Below are 17,995 nucleotides of genomic sequence, written 5' to 3' on the forward strand. Positions count from 1 at the left end.
CTATTTAGCATATAGTATGATATAGTATGTTAAGATTTAACGTGGAACGATCTCCGCCAGAAGGCAACAACTCCTTTGGAATCTGCGGTTACTAATAAAGTGTCGTACTGGTTAACTGCAGTGCACACAACTGCTCCTCCGTGGAACGGTATTGAGAAGGGGATATTCTCGTCTGACATTGAAAATATCAGGATGTTCTTGTCCTCAGACCCACTCACACACCATCCTCCTCCGTACTTCGTATAACATGATCTCAATGGCAGCGCCACGTGATTATTATTCACGTTATATCTAAATACAAATTATTGTGTAAATACTAGGGATGAGTGAATGTGTAATGTTGGATAATCTACGTAAATGACTGTAAATAAATGTAAAACTACGTAAATATTTACGAATAGTAGTGAATACATGTAAATATGGTTGAAAATAAGTATATATGGGTAAATCTTGGTAAATATAGTATATAGTGAGATATGGCTAAAAAAATGCCTATGGGTGAGGTCTTTAATTTTCCCTGAGTGGCTATCGTAGACGACGTTAAAGACTAGGATTGAACCACTGCAAACGTTTGCAATTACTGAAGGAACGCCAACACTCGAGGTTGAGGATACAAATGACAACGATGTAACAGGTCCCTAAAAATAAAATTAACAGCAGAAAACACTGTAACGTTGGCAATTATCGAGAAAACAATAATTAAATAGTAAATTGTGTAAAAAATACTCTGGAAATTTGTTTGGTTAGTGACTGTTTTAGTAACATGTTGGACTGGGATTCATACACTGAAATTGATCCTCTCTCAGTACCAGCCAGTACGTTCAACCTCGTGTCATCAAATATCAAACATCTTATTTCACTCTTTATTTTAGTCTTTTGTATTACCTACAAGTATGTTCAGTGTTGTATTAAATAAAACTAATTTTTATTGGTGAAAACTACACTTTTAGTCTAGAATATAGAATAAATACAATCTATCCCACATATTAAATAAATATGTAATACCGTTCCTTCGTTGTAGTCTACAATCCTTAGCGTTGGGTTTGAATTACATGATAGAAAACAGTTGGGCTGTAGTGGGTGGAACTGAATAGTTAGTCCAGGGTACGAGTCATTGAAAACCTTAATCAAATCTCCCGTCAGGACGTTCCATGCCCTGATGGTGCAATCTACAGATACTGAAAGAAGCTCATCAACATTAAGCTTTGAGAAAGTGAGGCAAGTTACTGCCTTTGAATGCATCTTAAGAGTCAAATAATCAACAACTTTAGTATTCTCATCATAAACCACCTCACCATTCAATAAACTACATAATTCTTCATCATCCCTATGAAATTTATTATATTATGAATATTATAATAAAGTTTATATTATGGGTGTTATAAAAATTTATATTATGAATATTATAAGGTTTATAACTAAATACTGTATTACTTGGGATTGGAGCTGAGTAGCTTGAGTTCAAGAGTAGTACGATAAACATGAAATATGTTAATTGATCCGTTTCGCCTTCCCACTGCAACTACTACGTACTGATCTGTTGGTTCTTCTGATCTAACTGCCACTGAAGTGACTGCGCTATCATAGTTGGATACTGCAGCCACTCTCTTCAGACCTAGTGGAGGCAATTTAACACTGTCTCGCTCAGCCACTGTTGCCTGGAGAAGCCTTGACTGAGCCCCGGATGAACCAATTCCTGTCAAGAAGCTGCGGAATCTCTCATAGAAAAATGCTATTGGGCTCTTCGTTATGCTCTTTCCCTTCATAACATCTAAACCAATTTTTACCCAACAATATCGTTATATTTAAGTATAGAACAATTAAATGAATTATACAACTATACAAGAGTATAAACTAATTTTAATAGCTGTAAATATACTTTTGGGTGATGACTTCTTGATGTTAAGAATAGTTCTTAAACTCTTTTTAGACTCGATAAAGGGCATAGATTTCTTTATAAAGTTTAACAAATTGTCAACCTTGACAAATAAAATATCATTCTCAAATGCTAAAAATTTGTTAATTTTGTTAGAATTATACTACAGTATGGAGGGAGTAATCAGAAAAGACCTAAATATTCCAGAATAAATAACTAATTTTTAGTTTACCAAATTTATGTATCAATGATAAATCAGTTTGACTTTTGGATTCTTCAAGTAATAACAAGTTGTTTTGGACTATAACTATTGAAGTGTATTTGAGCTGTACGTATGACATAATGATCTTGACCATTGTTATGCACTCTATTAGCGATCGCTCAGAACTTGGGTCAAAACACACAGCAATCAAATAACTGTTCTTCAGTACACCACGTGTCCTATCATCATCTATGTATTCACCGGGAATTTCCAATACACTAACCCCAACATCATCACCTACATTCAAATTTTACTTCCATACTACAGCTGTATATATTATTTAAATATTTAGCTGGATAATTAGAGCTGAAAACGGACTAAATATGAACTAAAATGAGTACTGAAATTACTAATAAAGTTACTTGGTGATAGTTTAAAATGGTTAATAAAAAGCTGCAGTTGTGACAATGAGCGTCTATTATTTTGAAATTGCCTATGCTTAGTTAAGTTTTCCTCATCTGCACTGTTCACCAAAGCCATCTCAATCAGCCTACTCTTTCCACTCTTGGGACCACACAACACTATATCTACAACCACCTCCTTCATTATCTCCTCCTGAAGCACTATTACTCTGAACTAACTGGATATCTAGAAAACTAAGTAATTTAATGTAACTAAGATTTAAATGACTAAAATGAATGTATAGTGATACTATTAAATTATAGTAAGAGAATAAAAATAGTATAGAGTATTACAGTGTTGGCCAGCTGCTGGTACGAATCAATTTTCGACATCGGAGATGTTTCTCTCACATCTAAATCGTGCATTAGTTGATATCACCTAGTTGGATCTAACTATATAACAGGTTCTTCTCAGGTAGTATCTATTTGGTATACATTGTGGGATTGAGATCTCCTTGGATATGAACTGCTTAATCATCTTGAGGTCGTTTAGTATCTTCGAGTTTGTGTTTTCTAGGTGTGAAATCTTGTCCAGGAGGTCCTTGTTGTTCGTCTTCAGCTTATCCTTTTCCTGGACCATCAACTTCTTCTCGCTACGTTCTCTCTCCAGTTGTCCACTCAGGGTTGTTATCTTTGCCTGTAGCTGATACACCTTCGACTCGTAGTCCAACATCTTCAACCTGTCCTCCTTCAACTCTTCTTGCAGTATTTGATTCCTCTCAATCATAGTTCCTACAACAACATGCAATCGTGTATTAGTGTTATGAAACTGTCTATCGGGAAGTAAATAAGGTGCAAATGAGTATGGAGCAGCTTGATAATAAATAGAAATAACCAAGTACCTAAATAAACTAGTTTAATTTTACCTAGTGATTTAGATTCTTGATGTAACTTCTTGAGCTGATTTCTCGCTAATATTGATCTCCACTTAAGTTGTAACTTTATGGCGCTTGCCTTCAACTGCTTATAGTATCTTCTCTGCAAATACGCCTTGAAGTAGCTCTGGATGACAGTTGCAGAGTTATTGACGTATTTATCTCTGACTTCAATCCTCGCGATAATATTCCTGAAAAGACTCTGAAGGCGAACCCACTTAGCCAACTCTGCCTTGTACTCAGCCCGAGCTTTCATCATTCTGAACACAGACTGGAGTGTAACTACAGCTTCTAAACGCCTTCTCCTGTACTCTCTAATCTTCCTGACTTTGTACTTCAAGTATATCTGAAGAGTTCTAATCTTGTGGAGGCACTCAAGATAAGCTTTACGCTGCTTATATCCTCTGACTGTCTTCTGAATCACTGTGGCGCTTTTATTCCTCAATTCTTGCAACGAGTTAAAGAGAATCTCATATATATTATTCCTACAACAGATCCATTTATTATGTAAGTAGCAACGGTGAACTAAATATACAACTCCATAGAATTAATACTTGAAGAAGATGAGGGATTTTCCGAACGCCAGTGACCCTTGTTGATATGGATTAAATGGAATGAACCTTGCGACCAGAATATCCAACAGTTGCTTGGTCATCAAAGCCATATCTGAACATATCATCAAGGATATGGTAATCAGGGGATTAAGTAATAACTTAACAGCTTAAGTGATAACTCAGTAGAAAGTACCTGGCTGGTGTTTCGAGACTCTCTCAGATTCGGCCTTACTGAGGAGATATTTGAACTTGTTGTAGAAGATCAAATGGGTTAAGCGCACTGGGTATCCAGCTCTGCTAACTTCCACCACTTGTAACATCCCACCACACCTAAACAAAAATATACCGAGTCAAATCAATAAATAACAACCGATGGTTAACTAGTAAATTGTTATTGAACTTGTAAGATACTTGAGTTGTTCGTTGACTGTATTCTTTTGGAAGATGTTTGGCAAATTTAACTGGTTTGGCTTTATGCACCGTATGAAGTGAGGCTCAGTCTTACTTATTTTGTTCATCAGCTGATCCAGCTGCGATGTGAACTGGGTTGATATCGTCTTCCTCTTTTTCATCAGCTGTGTCAGGTTCTACTCATTTTTATATTACCGATGTGTGTTAAAGGGTTAAATGGGTAACAGGCTTAACTAAGTGCAAATATTGTTACCTGGTTGGATGTGATTAGTGATTCGAAAATGGTCTTGATTTTATCATTTTTAACGTTAGTGATAAAGTGAATAGAGTCATCTGATAGACTATCCTTGTTCTTCTCCAGGAAGCCATCAATTTTGTACTTCACTCCTCCAGCAAAGTGGTTTACAACAAAACTACTTTGGTCAGTTCTCACCTTGTCAAACCTCTTATTCCCTAATTTATGATTATATGTGAATTATTACTATTGTATGAATAGTGAAAATAAAAAATACCAGAATGCTTCTGACAAAGTTTATTGCACAATGACTGATCATTACCACCAGGTATCTGACATTCCTCATCAATCATTGCAAATATCCCCTGAATGCAATTTAATCCACATATAACTAGGGCAATTATTTATCTAGAATAAATAACTGAATGCTCACGTTTATTTTCAGTTTGAACAGGTCAATGCAGTCTTGATTATCTGGAAAATCTAGTGGGTTCCAGGTGATCCCTTCCTTTGTGTACAGCTGCTGCTCATACTTGAACACGCAGTTATTAAAGAAATTCTGCAGCGTTTCGTTAGTAAAGTTTATGCACAGCTGTTCAAAGGAATTGAGCTGAAAGCACTCGAAGCCGAAGATATCAAGGATTCCAGTTGACACATCCACTTTCGACTGCTTGGGGTCCACTGCTGAGTTTGCCACTGCAACTACAAAGTCAAACAAAATGCTATACATGTTCTTTGCTATAGCATCTCTGGTATCTATAGCTTCATCTACACGCTTCGGCTTTGTGTAAAACTCATTAATGGTCTTAATGCTGCGGGTCAAGAGAACGTTCAAAATATCACTTTCATCAACTTGCAAAAGTTGGGCGATCTTAGAAATGCTGTCCTCTTGAAGATTTGACACCACAGCTCCTTCTGAGCAGTGGACGTTTAGAACAAACTCAATATTCGTCAAGTGCAGTATTGTCGCAATAATTGAGAAGATAACCTTCACTTGGTCTAACTCCAACCCTAAGGTCTTCAAGGCTCTGAGATTTTCTTTAAAAAACTCCAAATCATAATCTTCATTCAAATTGCCTATCGGTTTACAATTTGGCACTATTCTGAATTCCCCTTCGAAGTTACTCAAATCCAGGTCCCACACTGAATCATCATCCAGTTTAGAATGTTCCTTGCTGTTAACTGTATTATCCATAAAGTTAATTGAGTATCTGCTCCCGTATTTACGGTATGCTGCCGTCAATTGATGGAAAATATGATAATTTCGTTCTCCCGTTTGCTGTTGTGCAATTCTTACTTTTTCAAGCAAATATGTTTGAATTGTCGCTCCAATCAGTTTCAGTCTTTCTGACGATTCCTGCAGGTACTGGAGCTCAATATACTTCCCATATCGGCTCGAGTTATGATTCCTCAGTGTTGCGGCATTCCCAAAGCTTTCCAGTAGTGGGTTGCTTTCCAACACTTTCATCTCAACGTTTTCCCTCACTGGTTTACTTTTCACCACATGATTACGGGCTGAATTTGGCACTGACTCGTCCGAATCAATAGTTGATTGTGGAGTGCTTAGATAATACTGGTCTACATTGACCTTATTGTGTATAAGGTTAGAACACAGGTACTTAAGGACATATTTTGTTGATTCGGTCTTGCCTGCCCCTGACTCGCCAGAGATGAGGATACTCTGGCAAAACCCGTCAAGCATTCCATAATACGCATCACTAGCAGTACTAAATACATGAGGATCCTTATCTCCAACGTAGTCATATTTTATCAGGGTCTGCACAAATTTAAAGCAAATTAGTTTAAAGTGTAAAATAGTCTATTAAACAACAAATATTTAATGATAAAAAGTTTATACTTGATTGGAGTAGAGATTTGGGATAGTTTTGAATGGGTTTACTGCGATGAGGATTTTTCCTGTAAGGGAGTAGATTTGGTCCTTTTTAAAGCGCAGGTAGAGACTATGAAGAATTGAGGCCTCGTGGAGGTGAGTTAACTTCGTCAGGTCATCAGGTACATCATCGTTCCCATAAATATCTACAAAACAAATATAGAATTTATATCAACAAGTGTAGAAGTAGATTGGGATAGTAATATATAATAGTGTATGGAGATGGCATACCAACTGAGTGTGGATAAAAGCTGTCTGAGGTGTTAAATTCCCTAATTTCACCCTCAAAATCCCCTAGAAGTCTGACTGTCACATTCTTATTGGTTACACTTTCCACGATTCCCTCAAGCCATATCTACACATATAAATAAATCAATGTCCGTTTTATAATAGTTAAGATAATCTAACACATGTAAGGTTCGAAATAAAGTAAAATTAAGATAGAATAATTATTTAATATACGTAAAAACATTAATTTTATAAGATCAAAACATAAATAATTGTAAAATTACTTCATCTTTGCAGGGAACGAAGATATGTGTTCCAGGGGTTAATTTTAAAGCTTCATTTGCCATTTATATTTGCTATTATTATACTATTTGCATAATTATTTACACAATTTTTGACACAATTTATTGATCAATAAAAAAGTGAATTCTTTTTATAACAAGAACTAGAATTATAGAAGGACGATAATTTACATAATAAAAAGATTTATCAACTACAAGTTAATAGAATCAGCACTATAGATGAGGATCAAGACGTCGCAAACTTGATTACACATATAACTTCTTACACTACAAAATAATAAAATATATTATTATATATTGAATATATTTATTATATATGTTCCATATAATAATTTTAAATTCCCCATAGAAATAAACAAGGCCCATGTAATGCGTTAGCCGGGACTCGAACCCGGGTCCCAACCTTGGGAGGGTTGGATCCTACCCCTGGACTACTAACGCTCACTCGCGAACGTCAATTTAAACTCTTTTATATATTATTATAAAACCATATATCATGACTAAAATTTATAGTTGATTTAAATCTTTTAATTTTATGTTATTATTATTTAGGTGTTGGAATCCAACCACGTATACTGATACATGGTTTATATCATGTATTTTTTCCAAAATTGTTATATTATAGCATAATTATCGTGTATATTATCATATATGAGCCTAATATTTGAGTGTATGTAATTTCTTTGATGTGCGGAAAAATTTTCTTTGCTAATAAAAATTAGATACGATTACACATTTTAAAAAATCTGATTAAATGTTACAAATCAATGTTTAAAATATTATTAGATCTGTTTAATTTTTTACTATAATTGTAATTTTTTGTTTTAAGTTCTGATCATCAGAACACGGAATCTCATTCATCCTAAAATTTCCATTTTCATCCAAACCTCATCTATCACACCTAAATTCAATAAATTATAATTATACTTGTAAGATTGATCAAAATTAGGTGGAATTAAGGTAAAATAAAATTGTGCCAATTACATGTGTAAAAATATGGGAAAGGATGTCGACTCAATTAAATAATCTTTGGATGTCCAGCTTATCAGCGGGATGTGCAAATGACAGTCCCGCTTTAAGTGAACTCTTATCTGAACATTTAAAGCGAGTTTCTCTTACTGATTCATTAAATTTAATATTTAAGGGCGGATATTTAAGGAAATGGCGTAGATCATCTCGTTTAACCTTATCTCATCCCAAAAATGACAATAAAGCACTTGTTGCATCACACGGAAGTTCCACTACCGTTTACAGTTCCCAATCTTCTGGACGTTCACATGAGCTGTTCTTTTGGGTTTCAAAGGTGTGCGACACACTTTTCCTTCGCTGGCAATCGAAAAGAAAACGCAGCAGCGAGAGTATTTTCCCGCTCTGTGCTGTAAGAAGTATACACAGAGGTGATGAGTTGACCTACTTCGATCACAAGGATCCCTTCGACGGCGTGAGCCTGAAATTTATCTTCGTTATCAACGGGAAGTTTTCACTACAGCTGGCAGCATCGTCTGAGAATGATGCACTTATGTGGATCTCAGGCCTCTATTTCGCAGCCAGATATGCACGAAGTGAATATTCAATCAATTGGATAACAAACTCAGATGTTTTCAACTCATTTCTCAAGTCAGACAAGAAGAAACGAACAGGTAACTAAACTCATATATACATATATCTATATAATTCTATATACAATACCATGTGTATGAGATGTTAAATTATTTTCTAGAACTTGGCGACTGTGAGTTTGATTCGAAAGCTTTAAAGCGTTGTCTTAACGACAAATACGTCAGTCTTGTATACTTGAGTGACTATGAGAACATCAGGGCTGAGGACTCAGACTTCTTATTACCCCAAAACTTGTCTCAGTTTGTTGAATATTTAGGGTATTGTGGAGTAGTTTCCAGGCCCGAAAATGTTGATGTTATAACATCAATGGTACGCAGACTCCTTGAGTTCAGAAATACCATTAACGCCGGATTTTTACAGATGACCTCACAGCTTGACAAGAATTTGAAGCCAATTCGTGTCATCAAGGCATGTATGGATCACTTTGATTCACTAGACTTGGAATACCGTGTCCTACATAGAGACCTGATAGCTATTTACCCAGAACTCACAAATCAAGAATGCGAGGACGTTTTTTATAATATAGTAAGACAGTGTGCTCTAAGAGTTATGCTGAGAACATCAACAGGGAAATCTGAGTTCATTCAGCAGATTCAACCAGCAGACTATGAACTATTTCTGCGTAACATTCAGTCCTCTGATTCTAACGAAGTGGTTACAAATTTGCTTGCAGTACAAGACTGGCTGTCCCCTTTATCGTATATAGCCGATAATTTGCCTGAGTTAAAGGCAGTTGGCTGTTTCAGGAAAGTTAATATTCCCAGAATTCCTGTGAGATTCCTGACACTTTTAGGCTTTAACTGGTCACTCACGAGTAATTTTAACGACATTTGCATACCTCAAGACAGTGACGAGATTTTCTCAGTATTGAGTTTAACCTTGAGGGATTTCTGGATATCTAGTAGTCACAACACCTACTTGATTGGAGATCAATTGGGAGGTTCAGCCACGGCCGGTGCTCTAGCAGAAGCTCTTCTCCGTGGATGCAGATGCATAGAACTTGACTGTCAAGACGGCGCTGAAGAGCCGGTACTTTGTCACGCTTGGAAGAACTGTCACTTGACAGGGTCTGTGACCCTTCGTGAAGGCCTTATCGCAATAAAAGAGTCCGCCTTTGAGTCCAATAAATTACCTGTAATTTTATCCTTTGAAATGCACTGCTCAGATGAATTCAAATTCCAGTCCTTTGAACTTGTTACTCAGATACTGGGAGATGAACTGTTGACTTTGGACAATGACGACCCTGTTGACTTAGTTGCCCGGTGTGAGCTGGGCAATTTGCTAAACAAGTTCTTGATAAAGGCAAAGTATAAATCATCTGAAAATGCATTTTTAGGTCCAGGCGAAATTGCTTGGCAATCGCTAATAACTTTGAGAGGTATAGATATAGATAAAGTCGATGAAAAAAAAATCGAGACACTTAAGCGTAACTCTGTTTTCGCTATTTCCGAAACTAAATTCATTAAAATATCAAAGGAACCTAGTTTATTGAATGCGTTAGCTGAACGTTGTTTTGTACGGGTTTACCCATCAGCAACAAGACTTGCAAGTACTAATTTTTGCCCTGTAAAGCCTTGGTCACACGGAGTTCAATTTGCAGCCCTAAACTTTCAATCTTTCGACCGGTCAATGCTGATTAATTATGGCCGTTTCTACCATTCGTTTGGATATGTACCGAAACTTATCTACAAAAACTCGTCAGATTATGGCGGTAATTCTAAATATGATCATGAAAAGGCTATAAATAGTGATAAGATTAATAATGATTTAATATTGACTTTACATGTTTTAAGTGGGTCCCAGTTACCTACTCCAAACGTGTTCCAGGATAGAAATTACGTCAATTCTTTTAATAACGTGTTATATTCAGTTGGAGAGGAGAATATGTTTCTTGATAAAAGTAATTTGAAGGCGCCAAAATTCGCAAAATCAAAGGAGAAGCGTAAACTTAAGCAGGCAATAAAGCAAGGGTTAGAAGTAGATGAGGAAGATACTAATGGCACCACATTGTTTAACGTTATTGACAAATCTGCAAGAACCGTTTTAGACCACAGGCAGAAGGTTTGCCCTTTTGTCGAAGTTTCAGTTGTTGGTGAGGACGAAAACACCTGCAAGACGAAACCTGTAAACTTTAACACCTTCAATCCTGTCTGGTCGGACTCTAATCCGCCCTTTACTTTCAAAATTCGTAACCCCAATGAGGCGATTCTTCTCTTTTACGTGAAGCACTATGACAGCATTTCTTCTGAAGTTTTAGGTCAGGCTGCTTTTCCCGTCAACAGGTTACGGCCAGGCATCCGCTGGGTTCAATTGCTGGACTCTAAGTTTATGGAAATCGATTGTTCAGGTTTATTAGTACACATTGAGATGCAACCCTTGAAAAATCCATGATAACGCATAATTCATTCGTGTATATTCTGCTTAAAGTAAAGATAAAATATGGATAAGCTTTTCGAAAATAAAACTCAAACTTGCTTTGATTAAGTGTTAATTTTACTAAAATACATTTTTATACACTATATATAATATATAATATATAATATATATAATATGTAATACATAATGTACAAAAGTTTTATGAAATTATTTATTAGGTACCACTGCAGGCATTGAGTGCTTAAATGATACCATCGATAGTCTGTGTGCAAAATATAACAACAAAAACAAAACGATTGTGTTAAATATTAAATTTGAGTAGTAACACTTTTCATAATGTGTTTCACTTTTCCAAATATTATTGTAAATACAATACACTGGACTGCAAGTATTATTATCCGAATATCTTAAGTAGACCAACAACTTGTATGGGACAACATTAGTATAGTCTACTGATGTAACATTATTAATAAACTCTTTGGCATAAGATTTACAAGAATCACAAGGCAACTTGTGCAAATTTAACAGACAATCAGCACAAGAGGACTTTTTACAATGATAGAGCATATAAAGTGTCAGTGAAAGCACTAGAATAGCCAGTGAAATACAGAAAATTCCCGCCTTTTTCATAAAAACAGGATCATAAGGCTCTTCTTTATATGAATTAAGGTCAAAATAATTACTTGGTAAAATTTTACTTAGACGATCAAAATCACACTCAAATTCCTTCTTCGGCTTCTCAACCTCCGGAAATTCTATTTCATCCGTTCTGCGCCTATACTTCTCATATATCTTATCAATCCACATCTTTTCCTATTTTATAAAAAAAACTTTAAAAATACTAAGTGTTTTAGTTCTGGTCTGAACTGTAATATATTTGTAAATAGTGAAAAAATCAAAAAATTTGAAAAATTTGAAAAATTTAAAAATCTCATCAAATAACGGAAAATAACAACATTTTAGACAATAATAAAAAGAAAAATATTTATTTTATTATATTATTTATTGGGTGTGAATATGAGTGTATCCTTCCATCCCAAATTTTGCAGTATTTTTTTCCTAAACCGCTTTATTTAGTTAATTTTTACCTTGTTTGACAGTAGAAGTTGAAATAATGTTCATGTGTGCCGTCTGGGTTTAAATGTAATATAAACGGATTCTCATCAGAATTATAATAAAACAACGCCGTGTCATTTTTAACACAATCATTTTTATTATTATACAAATTATCATCTTTTTCATTATTTTCAGGATTAGTTAAGGATTTAATGCCTATTGGTATGTTACTGGAGTCTATATTCGAGTAAAGAGCTGCGATATCAATTGTGTAAGGAAACTGTTTTACAAAAGTTTCCGAGTCTTTAATTGTATTTGCCACAGATTTAATAATACCGACATTTTCTTGACTTTTTGACCACGAAAAGTCTTTATATCCCTCAACTATCTTCAAAAAGTCCTTCCATACCTTATCATTCATATCACTCATTCGTACCAACATACTCACAACCTATTACACATTGAGTTAGTTATATAATAATTATTATTATTTATATAGCTAGATTTGTTACTGTTAAAAGATGTGTGCTGTGATTGAGTGGTCTAAGTTGATTAAATCTTTTAACTACTTTTAACAGAGTTTCATTATTTAATTCTAATCCAATCGCTATTAAATCCCAAATTAAAGTTGAAACTTCCAATTCATTAAACTTTTGTATATCTTCACTCACTCGTTTGCATATCACTGATAGCAATTCCTTATTCTCAACCCTCCCAAGTATGCTCATATACTCAATCAACCTCAATAAATGATTGTTCTCAAAAATATTACTCTGCCCAACTGTATTTTTTATTGTGTTGAGTATAACTTGTTCTACTTCTTTAGTTTTAACTTGTATTGTTATTAAGCCACTTAACAAATCCATCAATTCATCCAATTCCAACTCAGAACTACCGCTAATACCGATAATATATTGTAATATAAATTTATAGAACTGTTTTGAATCCTCTATATCCATTGAAATTCCCTTTGATAAAACCATTATTGGTACAATTTCTGACACTGAGCATTCCTTTACCTCATCCAACTTTGAAATTAATATTCGAAATAACCTCCTCTCAAACATGCCCAGCACCATACTACTTCTAATCACTCATTATTACTATTGCACTAGTATACTACTAAATACACTATATTAACTATATAATATTGATTGGTTACTTGGATATTTGTAAAATATGTTTAAGATGAAGCCAATTTGGGAAAGATTCTAATAGTGTCAATAGTTGATAATACAGTCCATATTGAGGTACTTTTGCTATACTTAATGCTTCAAACATTCTACATATCAACTTTGGATCCCTAAAGTACATCACTCTCTTCTCCAAATATTGAGACAGTTTATTATACAAAGATACGTCTACAACATATTTGAAGTATTAACAATAGTATTCTAATGTAACAGTAAATGAGTAATAATATATACTAGAGTAATAATGGAGTAGTACTTTGTATGTTTAGAGAACCACATGTAATAAGTGCTTCTGCTATAAGTTCTGGAGGCCAATTAAATGCTAAAGTAGATGGTATATTCCTAATTAATCTTCCATATGTTAACCCATCACCCAACCCCAAATTCCCCAATACCTATAAAATTATTACCACTATACATAATATTCTTGTATAAATTTGGTATACAACTATATAGCGGATACTATGAGGGTTTTGATTGTATAACCATATTTGAGAGTATATAAGTATTTCCATATTTCTGAAGAGAATCTCGGTAATATTTCTGACTTGATTCCGTATATGTAATACATCTCTGCTACATCAATTAAGTTATAGTATGTGAATTGATGCAAACAATATGGCAATTTCTTGTCCAAAAATTTAATAAATTTACTATTTCTAATGTTCCAACCCTTCAAAACCTCTCTCTCCCTATCCTCGGTTATACTTGTAGAGTAATCAACTTTAACTTTATAGTCATAACTTCTTCTATTTAGTAATCTACTCACATAACTATAAGGCAATTTCTTTACACATTTAAACTCACCATCATTACAACTGTTTACATAGTTATTAAAATTATTTACGGATTTATTACTACTAGTTATTGTGCTAATATGTGTCATAATTGGTTTCTTTTGTATATATGGTCGTTTGGATAAGTAACGGCAAAAATTTCCAAACTGGTCCTGAGTGAAATTATCGAAATATTTACACAAAACTCTACTATAAAACTCTGTAAAATCCCTATCAAACAATGCCATACGATCAAATACTAACAATAATTTATCAAAATCATTCTGGGCAACCTTTATTTTACCTGAAACTATTAAATTTACTGCCCTTTTATATATATCACAAAATGTTTCAGAATCTTGTGAATATCCTACACATAATCTCACATATGACTCAATCAAGGGTATTACATTGTGCCTATTAATTTCAAACTGTTCCGACTCCAAAATGTTAAACAATTTCTTAAATAAACCAATATTACTTATTTTTAACCCATTTTTCACTAAAGTGTGTGAATCATTATTAATGTAAACTAGTGAGTTTACTACTTTTGAATATGATACAAGAAATTTAAACAAGGAATCCGCTGAAATATATGAAACTACATCATCCACTTTATGAATTAACTGAGTTAGTAGTTGATTTGTGTTTTTTTTACCGAAATTACTCGGGCTTGACAATTGTTGTAATCTTACACATATTTCTTCCAAATGTGCATTTATTCCTTTTTTTAACTCGTTTATTACATTTTTATCTAATATTAATTAATTGAATTGGTTAGTTTTTACCTGAAATAGTCGTTATTTGTGTTGTGTTAATACAGTATTTAAATGACTTAAATGAGTTTAAAAACAGTTTAAAATGCGCATTTGGTTTATTATTTTTCCATTTGCGATATGTATTCCTACTACTAATCTCCCATGGCGGTATTTGCCGCCTTAGAATCATCCTCTATCAAGATTCCATGTACTATTAACACAATTTTAATATAATATAATGTAATTGTTTAAAATATTATAATCTCGCGTGAGTTCGGTTTTTAATAATATTTTTTCTGAAAGTGTTCAACAGGTGTTTGTGTTTATTACCCAATCCCAATGGCATTATCACAGATCCAATCTTTACCAATTTCTACAAACAGAAATAAAATTGTGTTATTATACTAATTATCCCACTATTTTACGATAATTTTGTATAGTTATATAGATGTGTAGAAAAATACTTTGGGTTTAATGAGTTTTTGATGCATATTAATAGTATTCCATTCGGGCCCAATCGGTATTTCCATATTAGAATTATATTCATGACGATTAGTATAAGGATGTTCCAACTACAATGATATTACACTATTATTGTAATACAATTATTTGATGAGTATGTAACTGAATAAAACATACTTTGTGTATGTAGTATTTCGCTAGTTTGGGATCTTTTTTAGTATTTATTTGAACTTTAGTTCTCTTTTTCACCTTAATCTCATCCTTTTTCTCAACATCGTTAGATTTATTATCAGTATTAATGATACCGTGACCAGTCCATGAACCCCAACCTGCCATATTAGTTACTTTCTTTTTCTCTTCTTCATCCTCTTCGTCTTCTAAATAATCCTCTTCATCTGGTCTTGTAATGAACATTTGCTTCACATATTCTCTATTCTTTTCATTCTCATCCACATTCAATTCATTTATCTACACATTAATTATAGGATTTTACACTACTTACCAAATTATCAAGTTCATTATCTTTTCCTAATCTTTCCACACACTTATCTTTATTCAGTTCCTTGGGAGTACTCTTTACAGCCTTTTCTTTATTGGACTTATCTTTATTCACATTTTTATCAACTTTTTTAGTGTCATTAGGTTTACTTTTTTCAAGATGTAACTCCATGGCATTCACAGCTTCATCAGATGTGTTACTGGTATTAATAAATGAGTTGAAATCTCCTCGAGTATATCCGACTGATCTGACCATTTCACTGGTCTTATCTTGATCAAAATTTAATAGTTCAGACTGATCATTAGAATGAATTCCAATCACTTCCTCTTCCATCTCTTTACTACACATCTCATCTAATTCAGTGGATTCTTGATCCTTATCCTTTTTAAGGGTATTGAGTTTGGTAATTTGTTCATCCACTTCTACACCTTCATTATTTACTAATATGTTATAATCCAATTCATCATCTGATTTATCTTCTGGGTGTTCCTGTTCTGCGTCTGAAACACTATCACCTTCATCATCACTTTCATTATTGTTAAGTTGTTCTCTTTGATTTTGTATAGCATTTTTCATGAATGTTAAATTAAATAATCCCTTATTTGGTATTGGCACTAAACAATTATTATTACAAATTATTAACTCGATACTATGACTATATAATATTATATTGTTACCTGTGGAATCTAAAATAACGTTTAATTTACTATTAACATCATCTACATCATCTTCTACAACACTGTCCTCTTCATCATCACTATCTTTCTCTTGATCAGAATTTTCATGACCTAATTTAACAGTTTGGTCTATTAAATCATAATGTTGTTTTAAATCATTCTGTTGTGATGTTATCAGTGGTAGGAGTTCTTTTCCACCATATCTTAAAGCCATTTTGGCCCATTTGCTCTGCGCTTCTTTCTTCCTCAAAATCCTCTTTTCAGCTCTTTTACGCTCAAATGTATTCTTAATCTCAGTTGCAAGTTCGGGATCATCAATTTTACCCAGAAGCTTAGCAGCCATCTGTAAGTCTCTTTGTTTCTGCCTCTTATGCCATCTCTTACTCTTAATTCGATTAATACGTTTATTCTTCTTCTGCTCTCTGGCAATTATCGCTCTTACTAGTGCTGTATTGTCCATCTTAGTTTCTAGTTCATTTCCTACACTGTTTAGTTCCTTCTCAAGCTCAGTTTCAGGAGTAAATTTAGTACAAATTGTACTAACTGTGGGCTCTGAACGAGAATCTGATCCATAGACTATAGTTTCACTTTTCCTAATTTCTCTAACTATTGGTGCCCATTTCTTCGTTAAAAAGCGTTTCGTTGACTCATATTGAGCTCTTCTCTCAATTCTCTTCAGTCTCGACTGGGATTCGGCAGTTAGTATTTGAGGTACGTCTTTATCAATTTGCTTGAATTTCTTCACCAAAGCCTTGTATTGCTCCTTTGACTCCTTTGATTTCGTAATCCAGTCATATGAAGAACTTAATTCCTCAACCTGGTCAAAATCAAGTAAATTACCTGAGATATCAACACTATCCTCTAATCTTTCATATGAAACTCCATTTTTTTCATCCTTTTCAATATCTTCTGAAGCGTTTATGTTTTCTGCATTTGAAGAATCTTGAGAATGAATTAAATCTTGATTAGAATCTTCACTATCGGACTGATTATCATAAATATAATGCCACAATTCATCGCATTCCCCCTTTTTATTCTTTTTACCACTTTTTACGCCATTAATATTATTTAAAGTATTAATAGATGGAGAATCATCGATATTTATATCATCTTCTGATATTTCTTCATCGTAGTCAGAGAACTTGGCATTTTTGGGCTTTGAGTGAGGTTTTGCCTTAGAAGACTTGGATTTCTTGACCTTTTTCATTTAAATCCGACTTATAATAAATTATCGAGTTGGTTTCACGAATCAAATGGACTACTATTATGTACATGAAATTAATTTTATTTACGAAGTTAGATCTTAATGAAAAATTATTAAAATAGTTATGAAAATGATAAACTGAATCAAATTATATTAAAATGAATAAAAAATGAAAATAATACAAAATAGATTTATGGGATAATAAAACTCCAAAATAGCATACTATACTAGAAGAAATAGGTATTTTATAAAACAGGTTTATTTGGGGGATAATTAATTTTATAAAAAAGTTATGAATTAAAAGGGTAATTTGTGTATTTTGTGAAATTTATAATAATT

At 33.6% G+C, this 17,995-nt stretch overlaps 6 protein-coding genes and 1 non-coding gene across 7 annotated transcripts; 1 reads left to right on the forward strand and 6 right to left on the reverse strand.

The window, feature by feature from the left end:
• Positions 1-15: 15 nt before the first annotated feature.
• On the reverse strand, positions 16-7,331 carry XI-2 (Myosin head (motor domain) family protein). Its single transcript, XM_061305233.1, has 19 exons — positions 7,018-7,331; positions 6,737-6,860; positions 6,473-6,651; positions 5,048-6,391; positions 4,892-4,979; positions 4,633-4,832; positions 4,380-4,555; positions 4,162-4,298; positions 3,969-4,080; positions 3,406-3,899; positions 2,975-3,271; positions 2,834-2,892; positions 2,501-2,693; positions 2,109-2,375; positions 1,880-2,008; positions 1,435-1,771; positions 1,006-1,327; positions 727-885; positions 16-638 (listed from the first exon to the last, which is right to left on the reverse strand). The coding sequence occupies exons 1-19, from the start codon at positions 7,078-7,080 to the stop codon at positions 303-305; spliced, it is 5,016 nt and encodes a 1,671-aa protein (XP_061162004.1). The 5' UTR covers positions 7,081-7,331; the 3' UTR covers positions 16-302.
• Positions 7,332-7,405: 74 nt separating this feature from the next.
• On the reverse strand, positions 7,406-7,476 carry TpMuguga_01g01246. Its single transcript has one exon. It is a non-coding gene; the product is annotated as a tRNA-Gly (tRNA).
• Positions 7,477-7,852: 376 nt separating this feature from the next.
• plcd3a (Phosphatidylinositol-specific phospholipase C X domain protein) lies at positions 7,853-11,161 on the forward strand. Its single transcript, XM_761203.2, has 2 exons — positions 7,853-8,675; positions 8,756-11,161. Exons 1-2 carry the CDS (start codon positions 8,042-8,044, stop codon positions 11,044-11,046), a joined length of 2,925 nt encoding a protein of 974 aa, XP_766296.1. The 5' UTR covers positions 7,853-8,041; the 3' UTR covers positions 11,047-11,161.
• Positions 11,162-11,220: 59 nt separating this feature from the next.
• TpMuguga_01g02530 (putative integral membrane protein) lies at positions 11,221-12,011 on the reverse strand. The gene has a single exon (XM_061305239.1). The coding sequence runs from the start codon at positions 11,836-11,838 to the stop codon at positions 11,239-11,241; it is 600 nt and encodes a 199-aa protein (XP_061162005.1). The 5' UTR covers positions 11,839-12,011; the 3' UTR covers positions 11,221-11,238.
• Positions 12,012-12,019: 8 nt separating this feature from the next.
• Positions 12,020-15,078, reverse strand: TpMuguga_01g02795 (uncharacterized protein). Its single transcript, XM_061305278.1, has 7 exons — positions 14,845-15,078; positions 13,744-14,810; positions 13,537-13,675; positions 13,250-13,448; positions 12,600-13,173; positions 12,120-12,538; positions 12,020-12,090 (listed from the first exon to the last, which is right to left on the reverse strand). Exons 1-7 carry the CDS (start codon positions 15,002-15,004, stop codon positions 12,030-12,032), a joined length of 2,619 nt encoding a protein of 872 aa, XP_061162006.1. The 5' UTR covers positions 15,005-15,078; the 3' UTR covers positions 12,020-12,029.
• On the reverse strand, positions 15,071-15,690 carry TpMuguga_01g00777 (Utp14 family protein; the record flags this gene model as incomplete). The annotated part of the gene is made up of 3 exons (XM_761205.1): positions 15,071-15,187; positions 15,279-15,386; positions 15,418-15,690. The coding sequence occupies 3 exons, from the start codon at positions 15,688-15,690 to the stop codon at positions 15,071-15,073; spliced, it is 498 nt and encodes a 165-aa protein (XP_766298.1).
• Positions 15,691-15,751: 61 nt separating this feature from the next.
• On the reverse strand, positions 15,752-17,815 carry TpMuguga_01g00778 (Utp14 family protein; the record flags this gene model as incomplete). The annotated part of the gene is made up of 2 exons (XM_061305062.1): positions 16,453-17,815; positions 15,752-16,389 (listed from the first exon to the last, which is right to left on the reverse strand). The coding sequence occupies exons 1-2, from the start codon at positions 17,657-17,659 to the stop codon at positions 15,752-15,754; spliced, it is 1,845 nt and encodes a 614-aa protein (XP_061161634.1). The 5' UTR covers positions 17,660-17,815.
• Between the last annotated feature and the right edge of the window lie 180 nt (positions 17,816-17,995).

The sequence above is a fragment of the Theileria parva genome, chromosome 1, assembly GCF_000165365.1.
Source record: "Theileria parva strain Muguga chromosome 1, complete sequence, whole genome shotgun sequence".
NCBI classification, from domain to species: domain Eukaryota; phylum Apicomplexa; class Aconoidasida; order Piroplasmida; family Theileriidae; genus Theileria; species Theileria parva.